Source organism: Microplitis mediator, chromosome 9, assembly GCF_029852145.1.
Source record: "Microplitis mediator isolate UGA2020A chromosome 9, iyMicMedi2.1, whole genome shotgun sequence".
NCBI lineage: Eukaryota > Metazoa > Arthropoda > Insecta > Hymenoptera > Braconidae > Microplitis > Microplitis mediator.
In genome coordinates, this window is record NC_079977.1 from 4,489,524 (window position 1) to 4,510,561 (window position 21,038).

The 21,038-nt window shown below is 31.7% G+C and overlaps 1 protein-coding gene across 1 annotated transcript; it reads right to left on the bottom strand.

Annotated features, from left to right (window-relative positions):
- Positions 1-13,643: 13,643 nt before the first annotated feature.
- Positions 13,644-14,942, bottom strand: LOC130674992 (putative ankyrin repeat protein RF_0381). The gene has a single exon (XM_057480449.1). It carries the CDS (start codon positions 14,940-14,942, stop codon positions 13,644-13,646), a length of 1,299 nt encoding a protein of 432 aa, XP_057336432.1.
- Between the last annotated feature and the right edge of the window lie 6,096 nt (positions 14,943-21,038).

Here is a 21,038-nt window from a genome sequence, read left to right on the forward strand (position 1 = left end):
ACTTTTTATTGGCAACAAATTGATGGAAAAAAGTTGACTTTAATTTAACAAATTAGTCTTATTTTAGTGGGTATGGCGCAAATTACCCAGTGTGCATATTGCCCAAAACTAAAATGGGTTGGTATCACTAGCGTCAAAGCAAAACAGGAATTCTGTTTTATCATGCGAACTCATCCCCGCTACCGGGAAATTATTTGAATTTAAAATAAAAATAATTGGGAAATATGATCACTTCAAATTACCCAACATTAGATATACTTAGCGATAGATCTACAATATTTTGGGCAATTTGCACTATTCAAATTACCCAACACTAGATATACTTAGCGATAGATCTATAATACTTTGGGCAATTTGGACCATTCAAACTACCCAAAAATGTGTTAGATTTGTTTTAGATCTATAGTATTCTGGGCAATTTGCTCCATTCAAATTACCCAATAAAAATACTATACCAATTAACTCCGTTGGGCAATTTGCACCATTCAAATTACCCAATCAGCTATTACACCAATTAGCTCGGTTGGGCAATTTGCACCATTCAAATTACCCAATCAGATATTACACCAACTAGCTCCGTTGGGCAATTTGCACCATTCAAATTACCCAATGATGATAAAATTTTATGATTCTATTTTAATCCAATAATAATAATATTGAATAATTTAATGCTTAATTTAAAAAAAAAAATTATTCATTAGCCTAATTATATAATAATAAATATTCTATGATTAATGAAATTATGGAAAAGATTTGATCGACAGAAAATTATAAATTTATATATATATATAAGGTTTGAATATGATAAAACAGTATTTATGTGTTATTGATATATTTTATTTATTTATTTATTTTTTATTCTATTTTTTCAGTGAAAGAAAATGATTTAGACAATCATTTTGTAAAATTTCGAATAGAAACAAACAAAAATCATAAAATATGTATATATATATTACTTGTCATACATTAAAAACAAGTAACGCAAATGTATCTTCATTTTAAATAAAAATATTTTATTATTTTTTCTATTTAATTTCTAACAAAAAAAAAAAAAAAAATGAAGATACGCATAGTAATATAATTTAAATGACAAAATATAATTTCAGTGTAAGATTTTTCTAGAAGTAAACTTTTTTTTTTTCTTAAGTTAAGTTAAACAATCAAGTTTATGATGAGTGATTAATATATCTTGAAAGTTATTTTTCATTCATTCACTCCCTTAATTAAAAATATATAGATATATAAATATATACATAAATATACATATACAGGAAATACATATATATAAACTTCCGTTTTTAATTTCACATTAACTCTTTTAATTTTCCAAAATCTAATGTGTATTGCGTCGGTTTATTAAATTCGATTTCTCCGATCCCTTCTTCATCAACACCTGTAAAAAATAACAAACAATTGAAACTAATATTTGATTCTAGAATGAAACCACATTCGAATAATTCGAGTAATTAAAAAGTACACAATCAACTCATCTTTTGAGTTATTGAAATGATTTTATGCCAACATTTTCGAAACGGTATATATTAAGTAAAGAGTGACTCGTATAATAAATAAATTAATAGAAATATAGAAATATAGCATTAGAATAATTATAATGCTGTTTCATGATAAATAATAATGTCAATCGTATTAAATAATTAAATATAGAATAATTAACTAAAAGATTGTATTTAAGTATAGGAAAATGGAATATAAATAATATAAGTAGTAAGTAAAATCATAGAACGGATAAATAAAGAACGTAGATGTGTAAACTTATATCTCGTACGTGTATTAGTAGGAAGTATAAATGTATAAGTATATATAATTGCAAAGAACGTTGATATGTATAAGTACATATATTGCATAAGTATGTGTGTGAGTATGAGAATGGTGGGAGAATTCGAAGAGTGGAGAGTCAGAGATCTCTCTGCCGTCTGATGTAACTTCACTTCTCCCCGAGAACTATTGACGAGCACAACTGTTATTACTGATCAAATCTTATCTACACTTTATAATAAAACGCAGTCTTCAGATAAAAGTTATTTTATCAATTACATCTATCCTTATCCATAATTTCATTATTTCACTAAATAATAATCATAATCATCATCATGGTAGTCAACAATAAATTTATCACTGTTTTCAAATTCAAAATTGATCCCGCGTGACAACGAACTGCCCACTGTTCAGGAGGTATCGTCAGCTCCGATCCTAGTAACCTCCCAGGACATAACAAGGGACTGTGCCCGGGGTCGCGCGCGCCACCTACCTCAGTTACTGTTACTTTGTTATCGACCGCGTGATTAAACGTAAACAAATCATTTTTTTTTTTTTTTCATTAATTTTTTTCGCGAATAGAATAAACTGCAAAGGGTTTATTTTTGTGGTTTCTAATTCGGAATCGTTCGCCCTTTAATACAATACCAATTTGAATAGGTCTTTACAGTAATGTATATAAGTTATTTGATGAAAATACACGGTGTCTCAGCGATCCTAGTGTAATTTTATTATTTATTTAAAAAACGCGGGGGAGTTGAGCTTTTTTATTATTATTTTCGTAATTTACGGATTTTTTTATATAACATAGAATAATAAAATTCCAGTAGCAAATTAGTTTCTACAACGGGTAAGAGTAAAGTCGGTAGACTATTAATATTCTGCCTTCACACTCCATTCGATTATAAGTTGTAACGGGGTGAAATTTATATCTCTTAAATTTAAATTCAAATTTGACTCGCGCCAAAGCGAGAGCGACCTCCTCCTACAACAACGGCCGATAACCAAACAATCTACTCATCGCTGGGATCACTGCTGTCGAGTTTTGGGGCAGTTTTGTTTTGTAGACGTTGGCCAACCTGCGAGTGAGGGGTACGAGGCTCGGCGATTTTCGAGAGACGTTCTCTTGGTTTTTGGCGTTCATCAGAGACGGACGCACTTCCCGCACTAACACAGATATACTATAAAATAATATATTCAACATCCAGTTATAAATTATTCATACACACGCCATTTGCCAAGAGCTTGTAAGCCCACTGGTGAGTGGAAGCTTATTCTGGTTATTATAAATTACTGTGGATAATTGGAGGATTGGGTTTTGGAAGTGGACTTGGGACCTGGTGACGGAGGATTGGGTTCGAGGAGGCTAGAGGATCAGAGGAATTTATTGGAGCCTGGTTGGAGAGAATCGGCGAGGTCACGGGAGAATAGTTGGAGTAGGAGTGTTGAAGTGAGTGGAGTTTTCTTTGAGTAAATTTATTAAAATAGAGTCATTGTAAAATTTGTTAAGAGAGTCATTGAGAAATATTGTTAAAATAGAGTCACTTATAATACTATAATAGTAGAGTCAGTATAAAATCTTTTCAAAGTTAATTGTCGGTAAAAATTCATCCTTCATTCTAATTTATTGTTCAACTGTCATTATAAAATTTTGTAAGACGAACCGTCTTGAATAAATGCCAGACTCATTTATTTTCTATAAATTACATATTAATTATTTCTGAACATTTCCCTTAACTAGTGTAAGCTTCAGCGAATTTTCTCTCTCTTAAATTTTATTTTTCACTGCGTGGTCCAGTCGGGGTTTACCCTCACCTGGAGATACTGAGACAGTCAGACAGGCTTGCAGAACCCCTCAAGTTTTGCATATGTGTGGGACACTTATTATATTGGGACCACAATCTAAACCAATATAAAAAGCACACCCATTACAAAGTCACGCTGGTTAAAATTACAAGTACTTGTAGGTTAGTTGACAATAATTGCGCTCGTAAGTTACACGGAGTTTTCAATAATAAATAATTAAGTGTCGGGCAGTTAAATATAAATAAATTAATCATAGACGACCAGCAAAAATATTTCGACATGAAAGATTCAATAAAAAAATATTTCGACATGAAAGATTCAATAGAAAAAGGAAATATGCAAAAATTAAGAGACATAGTAGACAAATTTGGTTTATCATTCTGTCCATTGCTGGATGTTGGACATCAACTACTTATTGCTGCCGTTAGAAAAGATCAAGTAGAAATGGTGGCATATTTATTGCGGGAAAATGCAAAAGTTAACTGCAATTGTTATAGTTGGTCACCTCTTCAGATAGCAACCATGAACAACAACACGATAATTTTCAAAATGCTTCTGGAACACGGGGCTAAAATAAGTAATGACAGTATTCATTTTAATGAATCACTAATTAAGTTAGCAGTTGAGCACAACAGTATTAAGATCGCAAGACTTATCGTTGAGCACAAAAATTTTGGAAAAGAATATGATCAGTCATTACTGCATACGGCTGTCAGGAAAGACAACTTGAAAATGGTCTCATTTTTATTAGAAATTGGTATGGATGTCAATGAATATGATGACAACAGATCAGCTCCAATCCATTACGCAGTAATGCTCTCCAACAATGATATTTTGGAATTATTGATAGATTATGGAGCAGACATTAATGCTAAAAATGAATATGGAGAAACTCCAGTTTGTTTGGTTCTAAAGCAATCGAATACCAGATATTATGGAAGTTCTAGTCTTTATAGAGTGTCTATGCTTAGCAATACACAGTATAATGAAAAATTGGATATTCTCCTAGATAATGATGCAGACATAAATGATCTTGATATCCGTAGATGTTTCGAAAGTAGTCATCATTATTTTTATCCGTATAATAACTTTGCTCACGACCATACTGTAGTAAAGGAAAGAGGCATTATTAAGCAGATTGTAAAATTAAAAAGTCGAAATGCACCTCTGTCTAATAACAATAATATGTTCTTCTCTTTTCTCATTACAAACAAACGGTTTGATGATTATAAAAAAAGATGTGAGCAAGAAATGTCGAGAGCAATGATGGAAAAAATACCAAACTCGGGGATTTCGCTTCATGATATTTTGAGTAAAAATTATAATGTTTTAGCTACGTATGCAAGAAACAAAAATCATGTGTGTTTCATACTTTTTAGTAATATTTCAGTTCGATATCCGGTTTATGGATCGGCTATAAAATATCGCTTTGTGAACGGATTAGTAAGGAAAAATTTATTGGAAAACAGTACTGAAGTTTTTCATGATCTTTTTCCCGTTGCGTCTAAATTATTGTCTGATGCCGTCGATGATGTATTTAAATGTTTAGATATTAAGGATTTAAGAGATTTTTTGCGCATGTTCGAACAAGATAGTTGATTGTAAAATATGTATGTTATAATAAATTGTTAATTATTTACTTTTAATCAGTTTTACTTTTTTTTCTGCCTTGTTTATTTGAATTGTTTCGTTAATTTTGTAATTCTATTTTTAGATCAAACATGTGATTTTGAAGTTACTCGACAATTAACAACTATCGGATTCTTGTTTAGAACAAATCAGTTACAAAAAAACGTGATACTGAAGTTACCCGACGTCTAATAATTTTTTTTTTTTTATTAATTAAAAACAAACAATTATTTTAAAAAATATTTCAAAAATAGCACCTACAATTTTTCCAATTTTCAACATCTGCATATTTTTATTTTTTTTTTTTAATTTTCAATTTAAAAGTTTGAAAAAAATTCAAATAAAATTTCAAAAATTTTTATTACAGTCGAAAGTCGCGCAAGCGCCACCTAGGAAACTCAAACACCCGTACGTAACTTTCTTTTTCAAAAGCCAAAAACATGATTGTAAATGCAGCTTACGATTGTCAATTTCCAATTTTTAAATAAGCAAATAAAATTTCAGTCGAACAAAATTCAAAAACGCGCATCAGATATTTTAAAAATCACCACCCGCGTTTTTTAAAACTTCTTTATTTCAATTTTAATTCATGTGTTTAAAAGTTACAAATTGTCTCACATCCGCTACATTCACTTATACAAATTTATAAAAATTGGGCTTCAATATTCCGCCTTTACACTCCATTTCATACAAGTCTCGCTGATTAAAATTAGGGATGAAAAAGGCGCGCGAAAAGTCGATTTTTAACTTGAGAATCAACTCGAAATATTTCGATTCTTAAAGTCGATTAATCATCCCTGTAAGTCGATTTTTTGACTAAAATCGACTTTTTAAAAAATAAATAAATTACTCATACACAGAATATTTAGTATTTAAATATTTTATTAAGTAATAAACATAAAAGTATCGTTTTTAAACACTTAATCAATTATCTATTATCGAGAAATTGCACGTAATATACGTTTAAACTTTAAAGTTAAATATCAAAACTAAATAGTCAGGAGAACCACATATTTTCATCGACTGATCGTAAAAATATGAATTTATTTAAGTTCTGAAGTGATGGGCGGCTTCTTAACTGGTTCACAATAAGACCGGCGTGCGAAAACAATCTTTCACAGGGCACAGAAGCTGCTACAATAGGTAAAAACTTGTTAGCTACATTTCATAAGTACGGATATTGATATTTCATAGATTCCTAGACAACGAATGGATTCGGGTTTTGTTGTCGATTAACAGCCGGGCGTGTTAAAGATCGGCGCAGTTGTATTGGAAGTAAAGTAGTACCAGGTATAAACAGTAGTATGTAAACTGTAAACACATGTAAATGATATCTAAATTCTAAATCAGCTATCTTGTTTGAAATGGTTACCAAGGATATCAGCGATGGTATAACTATAGTCCCATCAGCGAGAGCCCATCGTCCCTGGCGGTTTTGAATCACCCTGCACAGAAAAAAAAATTAACTTGGTTCAAGTAAATTATTTTCTTCAAAACATTATTCTTGTTTCGAATCTTCTAAACTTCTCAATTCAAAAAAATTTCAGTCTTGAATAAATACATCATTATTCTTCAATGGAAAGTAAAAATTTTTCTTTCAACAATTTTAATATTAAAAGAAGCATATTTTGCTTTCAAACAATCCCTGAAAGCCAAAGCTGGCCGCAAAAGTTAGCATTTCCATAAGTTGACGGCAACTTTCCGAGCAACTTGTCGACAACTTTCAGCTCGTATAACTGTTGCCGATAATTGTAGCCAACAAGTTGCTCAGAAACTTGGTGACAGGTTGCGGCAGTAGATAGTCGCCAAGTTGCTGAGCAACTTGTAGCCAAGTTGTCTGCAACAGTTATACGAGCTGAAAGTTGTCGACAAGTTGTCGTCAAGTTGGTCGCAACTCAGGTACACCAACTTTCTGATCAGAAACTCTGGCTATCAGAGAAGGTGCATATTTATTTCTCCCAAGAATTTTTTCCACTTGGTTTGAGGCCGATAATATTGACTCAGGATGATACCGACTTAGTTTGAGTATGGCGCATTTTTTGAATCAGGATGTTATTTTACTCGATTCAGAAATATACAAATATATTTTTTAAAATTATTAATCAGTTTATTACTACAATAGCTACTCATACTCATTTGTGATTTGCAAGTTTAATGCATATTTTTATTTAAAAATAAATTTATTTGTACTAAAAATTAAAATAATATTTTTGTTTAATGGCCAAATTTTCAATAATAGAAAATTTAAGGTTCCCCAGTAAATAAGCATTGACAATTAAATACATTTACTGTGAAAATCTTCAAAGTTTGAACACAGTAATTATTTACTACTTTAAGTATTATGATACCGAAATTTGTTCATATGCATATACATTAAACAAAAATAATTATCAACGGCGAGATTAATGTTTTGATGTTCAAATTGTGAACTTACAATTCAAAACTAACTACAATAACTGACCGAGAAAAACAAGCAAGTATGCTGTTCCCATCGAGGCGCCACCTGGCGTCAAAATGTTCACTTCGCTCAAGTAAATCTGTTACTTGGTTTGAGAGTTAGATTTATTGTGTGAAAAAAATATACTTTCTTGATTTAAGAATCCTGAAACTACTTGAGCCAAGTAATAAATTCTTGAAGCAAAAAAAATGGAATTTTTCAAACTAGTATCCTTGGTTCAAGAATATTTAACTTGAATCAAGTTAATTTTTTTTTCTGTGTGGAATCACCTTGGAAACACGGTAGAATCACGGTGGTTACACGGTGGGCTTTTTTTCATTTTACCACCGTGGAATCAGGGTGGTTACACGGAGATAAAATGGCACAAACCCACCGTGTAACCACCCTGGATCCACCGTGATTTCACCGTGTTTCCACTCCCAGGGTGTATCTAAGGTGATTCAAAACCGCCAGGGGTAAAAAAAGCGTTTTGATTTGTATGTCGTACAGGTATTTGAAGAAGATGAAAAATGATCATACCAGTGGAGACATCACAAGCTATACCTATATTACATTACACTATAGATATATAAAAGTCGAAAAGTCATCACTCGAGAATCGATCCTAATCGACTTTGAAACGGTACATCTCGATTCTAAAAAGTCGATTATTTTAAGAAAAAAGTCGATTATTGACTAATGTCAGAATCGACTTTTCTAACCCAAGTAGAGGTGGGTAGTTCCGGGAACATTCCGGATTGAACCTGGAACGTTTCCGAAGCGAAAAGGAACTAGTTCCGGGAATCATATTCGTGGAACTATTTAATGTTTTTAATTCTCATGAAGGTTCAGTATTTAGAACGTACACGGAAAAAAATTTACTGTTGCAGCAACAGAAGACAGCCCAGTGAACACATGACCTTATTTTGACGTCATACGTAGGTCATAGCAATGTCACGACATCTGATGTAAATTTGATGTCAATGTGACGTTCTACATGACTTTAATATGATGTAAAGCTTGTGACATCATATTGATGTAAGCATGACTCTTGTACGACGTCACAGTTATGACTTATGTATTACGTACGTTTGACATAGAATCTACATCACATTGTTATGTAGTAATAAAGTCATTATCCGTATATCATAATGACGTAATTTTAAAATCATACATTTATGTCAGTAGCAAAGTCACGGTTATACGTAATATGGATGTCACTCCTAAATCATATCTTTACATCAGTGACAAGTCAGTATTTTACGCAATGCTGATGTAATTTCCGAGTCATAGTTTTTTATCATCTATTTATTGAAATAAAACAATCATAGAATGAATTTTCAAATATGTGTAAATGTGTAAAAATAACAACTAAACGTCGAACATTTTTGGGGTCAAAGTAATCGATAAACTCGATAATAGATCATTCAGACGTTTTAGATTAAAAAATTAGCGTGAGCATAAAAAAATTAACTTTATTTTTTTAAATGATATATATCGAAAATATCATTTAGGATGACAAAGAAAATGTAACGACAGTTTGAACTCTTTTGATATTATGATTCTAAAGTTTAAGTATCACAATTTTTCAATCGATTAAATTTCATACGATTTTGTGGAATTATTTAATGTTTCGCAAAATTTTATATAAGATTTTTTAAATTTCACATCACAACAAAAAATTAAAAAATTTGATGAAACTTAATGAAATTTTATACAATTATCATCGAGGCCCACAAATATTGTTTCTATAACATTTCATATAAGTTCATGGAGTTTTTTTAAATTTAGTAAAAATCCATCACGAAAACTTATGAACTCTGTCTTTTCCGGCATTTCACTCTAAATACATCAATTAAGCACGAGATTTGAACTCTCGTGATGTGGACCAGTGAGCAACGTTCAGGACTACCAGCCAAGAGGAGCCGTGTTCGAACCCAGCAGATGCCCAGGATTTTTTCATCATTTAACGTTATTTAATCTTGTTTCAGAATTCACAATGCGTTCACGCGGTAATAATCAAATCAAAAATTCGGTATTTCATTTTTTTTTTTTTTTTTTTTTTCAAAAATATTTTTTCCGAATTGATAATTTTGATATCACCCATATGTCATATTGACGTCATAAAATGTCACACAGACATCACATTTACGTCATGTATACGTCATTAGTTTTACATCATAATCTTACGTAAAAAAGTGGGAAATAATGAGTCACACCTGACTCATTCGTGACTTATATCTTACGTAAATGATGACTTAGCGTAACGTCACTCTGACGTCAAATTTACGTCAATGTGTTTACTGGGAGCCATGTTGCAGCAACAGAAAAAAATCCTGTTGCAGCAACAGGATTAATACTGTTGTTGCGACTTAATAGTAAAATATCGTTACACGGTAAAAAATGTTGTGTCATTGCGTCAAAAAACTTAGTGTTACAAATTTTTGTGTTAAATATTTATCGCTTTTTTGGGTTGATTGAATAGAATAAATCTTAAATTTACACATAAAAGTGTTAAATATTTACCCAGCAAACGGGATCGGATTGAGTCGGATTCAACATCCTATCCGCTTTAACACGATTCAATGCAGTTTTTGAAATCTCCGTTTTTCAATACGTTTTAATACGATCAGACCCGACACGTTAGTATTGGATAACTACAGAAAATTTTGTTACCAACTTCTAAAACTTCTAAAAAAAAAATGGTCAAAGATCATTTTTTCGGTGGGTAAAGATCGATTTTGAAAAAATTTTTTTTTAAAATACTAGAAAAAATATAAGGAAAAAAGTTACCATAAATTTGGAGGTGGATCATTTTTTTTTTATAAAAAAATTAGATGTAAAATGAAATATCTCTGAAAGTATTGAGAAGTTATCGAGACAAACTAGTATCATTGTTTTTGGGATTTAATATCGAACAAAATGAATTTTGAACGAAGTCTCTACGACGAATAGTTGCTGAGATAAAAATTATTAAAGCGCGAAAAACGAAAAGGCGCGTCATTTCGTCCACGCGCGGATAAACAAAAGAGTGTAACTCGGCAGCAAATCGATATTTTTACAATTTTTTTTTTATTCTCTTAGTAAATCATATATCAACCATAAAAAAATTTGGTAACTTCCAAAAAAATTTTTTCGAATTTTAAATTTAAAAAAAGTAAAAATCACTTTTTGTTAAATAAAAAATAGAAAAAATGAAAAATAAATAAAATGACCTAATGGATAATTTTGTTTGAACCATTACCCAAACAATTACGGGTAATGACAGTTAAAAAAAATGATCACCTCCAAATTTATGGTAACTTTTTTCCTTATATTTTTTCTAGTATTTTAAAAAAAAATTTTTTCAAAATCGATCTTTACCCACCGAAAAAATGATCTTTGAACATTTTTTCGTGCGCATCGACTGGACTACCGACTTGGTCGGTAAGTTGAACTCTGCCTCGAATTTATTCTATCCGATTCAATGCGTTTTAACACGAAACACTGTTTTCAAAAATCGCATTGAATCGGGTTGGTTCGTATTGGACTTCAATCCGACTTCGTTTGCTGGGTAACACAAAAATTTGTAACACTAAGTTTTTTGATGCAATGACACAACATTTTTTACTGTGTAATTATATTTTCTATTAAGTCGCAACAACAGTATTAAACCTGCTGCTGCAACATGGCTGCTTCCTGTTGCAACTACAGGAAAATCCTATTGCTACAACAGGATTTTTTCGTGTTGCTGCAACATGGCTGCTTCCTGTTGCAGCAACAGTAAATTCTCTTCCGTGTAGACATACAAAATATTCTAGCATACACAACATTATGATATGTGACCTATGTGTTTAAGACACATTCACGGTAAACTATATTATTTTATACTAAATAGAGAATTAATTATGATTGATATTTAACTCAAAGCTCCATAAGAAATCACCAATAAAAAATTATTCTGCTGCTTTACTGCTTGTTGGTAATGACGGCAGTGGTGGACAAAAACGAACTAGTGAGTATACTAAAGTGAATTTTTAGGAACGATCGGATACGTATCCGACAAAAGACATAGTTCATGGAACTATACAGGTCCGGAACTACCCACCTCTAACACTCATTATGTTTTTGGCCCCATGAAAGAGAAAATTAGATTCGGGTGTTGTCGGGTTTTCTTGGTAGCGCGTGCGCACTTTCCTGTAAAAAAAATTTTTGAAACTTCATTTGAACTTTTTTTAAACTTTTGAAAATGTAAGAAAACGTATGATAAGTAAATTTTTTCCACAAAATAATAAACAAAAGTTTTTTATTTTAATTTGGTAAATTAATATCTACAATAATTTTCAATTAATTTAATGAGCGCATTAACTACATATTTAGAGGAAATTTATTTTTATTAAAAAAAAAACTTTTTTACTATCGATTACAATAATCGATTGTTAAAAAAAAATTGTCTTGGATATTTATATATTAATTGATTATTACTTTAATAATTTTATTGATTTATTCAAATTCAAAAAATTACGCACTATAAAAATGTAGATGTCTCTAGAAGTCATCTACTTTTTATGTCCCCTACAGCACAGTTTACTTTACAAAAGTTTCCTTGAATTTTTCGTCAAATTTCTGACTTTTCCATTTTTTACGACTATTTGTATGCAACTTTTTCAACAATTTCACGTAAATTTACTACCCGAATGAGAATGCAAATTCACTTCAAAAGTTAACTAGAAAAAAGTTGTCAATTTTCAGGAAAATTTTATGTCAATTTCTTGTTAATTTCACTTGAAAAATTAAGTATTTCTTACCGTCAAATTGTGGACAATTTTATGTATAAATTTGCTTACTTTCTGAAATGGTAAGAATCCGACTATTTTTTTTCGTAAAGGTTACTTTTAAATTGAAGAAAAATTAACCGCAAATAATTATTTTCAACTTTTGCTGTCAAATCGTCAGCAATTTCAGGCAGTTTCAACATCAAATTACCGTCAATTTCAAGCTAAAGTGGCTATTAGGGTGTGTTATTATAACAAATTGTTACCTTAAATTTAACAAAAAGACAACAACTTTTTTGTGCCGTTTGGGATCAGAATTAATTAGTAGGTGTGTCTTTCGAATTTTGAAAAATATAAGTCAAAAATTCGATTTTCATAATCGATTGTTATACACACGTTTGTGCAACTATACACTTGTTTTAAGAAACAATCGCTTTTTTCGAGTTTGAAATAATCGATTACTCGATTAAATGATAAATCGGCTCTATCGATAATTTCAGTTCGATTATAATCGATTGTCAACAATCGATTATTTCATTCGATTGTTGCAACACTAGGCAGAATATTTGAGCGTAATTTTCATAAATTTTAATGAGTGAATGAAGCGGATTTGAGACAATTTGTAACTTTTAAATAAATAAATAAAAAAATTGAAATAATGAAATTTTAAAAAACGCGGGTGCTGATTTTTAAATTATCTGATGCGCGTTTTTGAATTTTTTTCTACTGACATTTTATTTTTTTATTTTTAAATTGGAAATTGATAATCGTCAGCTGCATTTACACTCATTACGTTTTTGGTCCCATGAAAACGAAAGTTACGTTTCTAGGTGGCGCTTGCGCATTTTCCGACTGAAAAAAAAATTTTTGAAACTTTATTTGAACTTTTAAATTAAAAAAAAAAAAAAAAACTAAAAATATGCAGATGTTGAAAATTTTAAAAAATTATCGCGGCAATTTTTGAAATATTTTTCTTTATTATTTTTTTGTTTAAAAAAAAAAAAAATTATTAGACGTCGGCTAACTTCACCATTATTTGTTTTGTAACTGAGTTGCTCTAAACAAAAATCCGAAAATTGTTAATTGTTTACTGACTTCAAAATCACATATTTGATCTAAAAATATAATTATAAAACTAATAAAACAATTCAAGTTAACGAGGCAGAAAAAAAAGTAAAACTCATTAAAAGCAAATAATTAATCATTTATTATAACATACATATTTTACAATCAATTACCTTGTTAGAACTTGCGCAGAAAATGTCTTAAATCATTATTATCTAAACATTCAAATACATTATCGACAGCATAAGACAACAATTTAGACGCAACGGGAAAAAGATTATGAAAAACTTGAGTACTTTTTTCCAGTAAATTTTTCCTTGCTAATCCTTTCGAAAAGCGAAGTTTTATCACCGATCCATAAATCGGAAATCGATCTGTAATATCACTAGAAAGTATAAACGTCTCATGATTTTTATTTTTTGCATACACAGCTAAAACATTACTATTCTTGCTCAAAATATTATGAAGCGAAAGCCCCGAGTTTGGTATTTTTTCCGTGATAATTTTCGACATTTCTAGCTCACACTTTTTTTTATAATCATCTACCCGTTTTTCTTCAAGAAGAGAAGACAAGAGCATGTTAATGTTATCAGATAGAGGTGCATTTCGACTTCTTAATTTTACAATATGTTTAATAATGTTTTTTTTGTGTTTCGAAGTAATGTTTTCAACAATACCATTACGACCAACACGAGGAATAGGTGGGAGATATTTATGGATCTCAAGACCATTTATGTCTGCATCATTGTTTAGAAGAATATCCAATGTACTTTGACGCTCTGGATCGCTAAGCATAGATACTCTATAAATATCAGATCTTACAAAATAACTGTTATCCAATTGCTTTAGAACCAAATAAACTGGAGTCTCTCCATATTTATTTTTAGCATTAATGTCTGCTCCATAATCTATCAATAATTGCAAAATATCATCGTTGTCGACCATTAATGCGTGATGAATTGGAGCTGATCTGTTCTTATCATATTCATTAACATCCGCACCAATTTCTAATAATAATGAAACCATTTCCAAGTTGTTTTTCTTAACAGCCATACGCAGTAACGACTGATCACATTTTATTCCAAAATTTTTGTGCTTAACAATAACTCTTGCGATCTCAATATTGTTGTGCTCAACTGCTAGCTTAATTGGTGACTTATTCTTATAAATATTGTAATCACTTATTTTAGCGCCGCGTTCCAGAAGCATTTTGAAAATTGTCGTGTTGTTGTTCATGGAGGCTATCTGAAGAGGTGACAAGACTTTATGGTCGCTGTTAACTTTCGCATTTTTCCGCAATAAATATGCCACCATTTCTACCTGATCTTTTTCAACGGCAGCAGTAAGTAGTGGATACCCTCGATCTAACATTGGACAGAATGATAAACCAAATTTCTCTATTATATTTGTTACTGTCTGCGTATTTCCATTTTTTATTGAATTTATCATGTCGAAATATTTTTGCATGTCCTCCATGATTAATTTATTTATATTAAACTTCCTAGCACTTAATTATTTTTTATTTTTTATTATTGAAAACTGCGAGTAACTTACGGACGCAACTATTGTCAACTAACCTACAAGTTCTTGTTATTTTAACCAACGTGACTTGTAATAAAATGGAGTGTGACGGCAGTGTATTTAACCCTTCGTAGGTAACGTGTCTTTTCCGAACTAAATCGGTCGCAATGTGTGCGCTCCGCCGCCGTGTTAAAACGTACGCGCTGTTGCCAAATGTAAACTATTAGTATTTTCTTGTAAGACAAAAATAGTTTTTCAATGTTTTATTATTAGATATAATTTTATTTTAATATTTTATCATACCTACATTTAATTGAATAATAAAATTTTTTTTTATTTTTATCTCTCGTGACATTATTAAATTTAACATCTAGGATCAAATTATAAAATTATAATTAAATTCAATCTTTGATTGAAATTTATCACATGTAATAATTAATTCTTATTAATTAAAATTTTGATATAAATAATATTCAATACGAGTAGAATTATTACATTATTTTAAACAAATCACATAAGTTATAATATAAACAGTAAATACTAACCTCAACCATTACTTTATTTTTGTATCTCACATGCGGTAAAACAGACTGAAAAAGTGGCGGTAACGACTTTTGGCAATAGCTAGGTTTGAAAATCTCTTGGAGGCTAAATTAATTTTTTAAATTACTTTGTATATATTTTTATGCTTATTAATAACGTCACAATTTTCAGAAACCCAAGCGGCACAAAAAAAAATTGTTGAATTTAAGTTGACAATTGGTTAACTTAAATTCATGATAACAAATTGTTGTTTTAAATTTAACATACAGTCAACAATTTTTGTTTCGTGCCGCTTGGGAAGGTTGAAAGAATGCACTTAATTTTTTTCAAAATTATCAATGAACTCAATTTCGAGAAAAAAGAAAAGTGCAAAAAAGGCGGCGCCCCTCTCATTATGCGACCTACGAAGGGTTAAGCCTAATTCTTATAAATTTTTATGAGTGAGTACAGCGGATGTGGACAATTTGTGATTTTTAAATAAATGAATTTAATAATTGAAATAATGAAATTTAAAAAAATGCGGGTGCTGATTTTAATTATCTAATGAAAAAAAATTTTTGAAACTTTTGAAAATGTAAGAAAAATACGATCCTGAAGTTGGCAGACAATTAGTAATTTTCGGATTTTTCTCAACAATTTAATTAAAAAATAAGAAAAAAATAAAAATATGCTGAAGTAGAAAATTAAAAAAATTATAGGTGCAATTTTTGAAATATTTTTTTTATAATTTATTGTTTGAAAAAAAGAAAAAATTATTAGATGTCGGCAAACTTTAGTATCATTTTTTTTTGTAACTGATTTGTTCTCAACAACAATCCGGTAGTTGTTAATTGTTCACTCACTTCAAAATCACATATTTGATCTATAAATATAATTATAAGATTTATAAAATAATTCAAATAAACGAGGCAGAATAAAAAGTAAGACCTATTAAAAGTAAATAATTCATAATTTATTACGACATACTTATTTTACAATTAATTATCTTGCTCGAACACGCGCAAAAAATGTCTTAAATCCTTATTATCTAAGCATTCAAATACATCATCGACGGCAACAGACAACAATTTAGACGCAACGGGAAAAAGATCATGAAAAAGTTGAGTACTTTTTTCCAGTAAATTTTTCCTTGCTAATCCTTTCGAAAAGCGGAGTTTTTTCACCGATCCATAAATCGGAAATCGTCGTGAAACTTCATCCGAAAATATGAACCTCTCATGATTTTTATTTTTTGCATAGCCAGCTAAAACATGACTATTTTTGCTCAAAATATTATGAAGCGAAATCCCTGAGTTTGGTATTTTTTCCGTGATAATTTCCGACATTTCTAGCTCACAAATTTCTTTATAATCATTCAACGGTTTTTCTTCAAGAAGAGAAGACAAGAATATGTCATTGTTATTATAATAACTATAATAACATTTAAATATAGTGGAAACCTAAACATGCAAACCTCTCAATAAGACAATTTATAGATAAATTGAGAAAAATATAGATAGCCCGAACTGGGAATCGAACCCAGACCAATTCGGTATCGCGCCGAGTGCTCTACCAGTTGAGCTATCCGGCCCTATACTATATTCCGTTCAATTTGATCTATAACTTATTGAGCCACACCGTTATAACAGGGATTTTAATTAATTTTATTTTAAAATATTTGAATTTGAATTTTATTCGACTGCGCTCTCGGCCCACGCATCACCGTTGCCCCCACGCCGTAAGAGATCGATAATATAAAACTCTAACTGATTGGTTGACACGTTTGGCCGTGTGACGAATGGGTACTTTATGGGGCCCCGAGTCCCGCCATTTCTAGAGATAAAAATTTATTTGAAATTTGGATGATACGAGCCTGAGATGGAATCAAGAGTGGGGATGCCGGCTTCGCAGCACACGGAGACGCACTCGAGACTCACTCACTGCCTGGTGCTACACCAAATCAGACGCATCAAAAAAAAAAAATATAATAATAAAATATTTTATACTTGTTGCTAGCAACACAAAAGAACAAAGCAACTTACACTTACGGTGAGTCGAGAGACCCCGTAAAAAATTAACCAAATAAATAAAAAGTGAGTCTCAAATAAGAAAAAACATCAAATTTAAACAACGAAAACGGCGAGTCGAAAAGACCCCGTGTCTAAAGAAAACGGTGAGTCTATACTTGACCCCGGGTACATCTGTCTCAAGGTCCACGATTGTCGTGATCTTTTGTCGAGATCTTTCAAATAACAACTAAAATTGCGCTGAGTTTCGCAACCGCGTAATTAATTAAGGACAATTATTTAAAACCGCAGCTGGAAAAGATCCGACAAACATCAGCGACTGGCATCAGGAAGTACGAGCGGCGTCCTTTCAGCTCATGGCGTCATCACCGATTCCTGGAACCTCTTCGGTAATTGTGGAAAACATCTTGGTCAATTTATTAATTATTATTTGCTAATTTTATTACAAAATATTAATTGTGAAAAATCGTATATTATACGTATAAGTTAGGGATAAAATTTATCGTTTTCGCGGCGTGGGTTCGAGAGTATTCGGTCGCCATTTTGTATAAGTGTCTGGGTTGTCTTTGTTAGGGAGCGTCAGATTAATTAATTAATTCAGGCGAGTCTAGCGACCACTGATTAATTAATTAATAATTAAAATTCTTAAAATTTAAATTACATTAAATTTAGCAGGTATTTTCTTAGAGATACTGAGTCTCACCGACCGTTCTCTAGGAGGTGCTGAAATTTAGTTTGGTAGAAATTATTGGACATTGTGACCTTGGTGCCGAGTCTCACCGACCGCACCACTGGAAAAATTCAAGACAACAAAAAAAACCCAGAACTTAGGTGATATTAAATTTTATAGTTATGAATATATGGTATGTGTGTGTGTGCGATCTGGTATTAAATTTTTCCTCGCCAGCAAATTGTTAAAAATAAAGGAAGTGATAATAATTATAGAGATTTGAGAAATTGATATGAAAATTATAAAAATTAAAAACACGTTAAAATTGTCGGGACACTTAAAGCTTTATCATTGTTAAAGATAATTAATATTAAGTAGAAAACATATCTGTTGCCACCAATTTGTTATAAATAAATTTGGATATATTTTATATAATTTATTGAAATAATTATTCTCGATTGACTAATGATGTTGAGTCTGACGACCACTCATTAAGTGATTGATTAAATTCAAAATAAGAACCTAACTCTGCAGCTGTGTGGTCCAGCCTGGATAAGGAGATTTTCGGACTCATCCTTGAGATTTCTTTTGCTCTCTGCTTTGTTTTGCCTTGCACACGATACTGAGAGATCGTGCAATTTTACTCTCAGTGGCGCCCTTAGAACTTTTTGAGTTCAAAAGGTGTCCAAATTGTGACCTCGTAAGCCTCGTCCTCAAGACCACGGAAGTCGAGGGGTACCCGGTTATACCGTCCATCGTACGGTAATACACCATTTAAATATAGTGGAAACCTAAACATGCAAACCTCTCAATAAGACAATTTATAGATAAATTGAGAAAAATATAGATAGCCCGAACTGGGAATCGAACCCAGACCAATTCGGTATCGCGCCGAGTGCTCTACCAGTTGAGCTATCCGGCCCTATACTATATTCCGTTCAATTTGATCTATAACTTATTGAGCCACACCGTCCATCGTACGGTAATACACCATTTAAATATAGTGGAAACCTAAACATGCAAACCTCTCAATAAGACAATTTATAGATAAATTGAGAAAAATATAGATAGCCCGAACTGGGAATCGAACCCAGACCAATTCGGTATCGCGCCGAGTGCTCTACCAGTTGAGCTATCCGGCCCTATACTATATTCCGTTCAATTTGATCTATAACTTATTGAGCCACACCGTCCATCGTACGGTAATACACCATTTAAATATAGTGGAAACCTAAACATGCAAACCTCTCAATAAGACAATTTATAGATAAATTGAGAAAAATATAGATAGCCCGAACTGGGAATCGAACCCAGACCAATTCGGTATCGCGCCGAGTGCTCTACCAGTTGAGCTATCCGGCCCTATACTATATTCCGTTCAATTTGATCTATAACGTATTGAGCCACACCGTCCATCGTACGGTAATACACCATTTAAATATAGTGGAAACCTAAACATGCAAACCTCTCAATAAGACAATTTATAGATAAATTGAGAAAAATATAGATAGCCCGAACTGGGAATCGAACCCAGACCAATTCGGTATCGCGCCGAGTGCTCTACCAGTTGAGCTATCCGGCACTATACTATATTCCGTTCAATTTGATCTATAACTTATTGAGCCACACCGTCCTTCGTACGGTAATACACCATTTAAATATAGTGGAAACCTAAACATGCAAACCTCTCAATAAGACAATTTATAGATAAATTGAGAAAAATATAGATAGCCCGAACTGGGAATCGAACCCAGACCAATTCGGTATCGCGCCGAGTGCTCTACCAGTTGAGCTATCCAGCACTATACTATATTCCGTTCAATTTGATCTATAACTTATTGAGCCACACCGTCCTTCGTACGGTAATACACCATTTAAATATAGTGGAAACCTAAACATGCAAACCTCTCAATAAGACAATTTATAGATAAATTGAGAAAAATATAGATAGCCCGAACTGGGAATCGAACCCAGACCAATTCGGTATCGCGCCGAGTGCTCTACCAGTTGAGCTATCCGGCACTATACTATATTCCGTTCAATTTGATCTATAACTTATTGAGCCACACCGTCCTTCGTACGGTAATACACCATTTAAATATAGTGGAAACCTAAACATGCAAACCTCTCAATAAGACAATTTATAGATAAATTGAGAAAAATATAGATAGCCCGAACTGGGAATCGAACCCAGACCAATTCGGTATCGCGCCGAGTGCTCTACCAGTTGAGCTATCCGGCACTATACTATATTCCGTTCAATTTGATCTATAACTTATTGAGCCACACCGTCCTTCGTACGGTAATACACCATTTAAATATAGTGGAAACCTAAACATGCAAACCTCTCAATAAGACAATTTATAGATAAATTGAGAAAAATATAGATAGCCCGAACTGGGAATCGAACCCAGACCAATTCGGTATCGCGCCGAGTGCTCTACCAGTTGAGCTATCCAGCACTATACTATATTCCGTTCAATTTGATCTATAACTTATTGAGCCACACCTATCTATAGATAGAGGTGCATTTCGACTTCTTAACTTTACAATATGTTTAATAATGATTTTTTTGTTTTCCGAAGTACTGCTTTCAACAAGACTATTAGCATTAAAATGCATGCGAACACTATGAGGAATAAGTGGGAGATATTTATGGATATCAAGACCATTTATGTCTGCATCATTATCTAGGAGAATATCCAACTTTTCATTATGCTGTGTATTGCTAAGCATAGCCGCTCTATAAACACTAAAACTTCCATAATATCTGGCACTCGATTGCTTTAGAACCAAACAAACTGGAGTATCTCCATATTTATTTTTAGCATT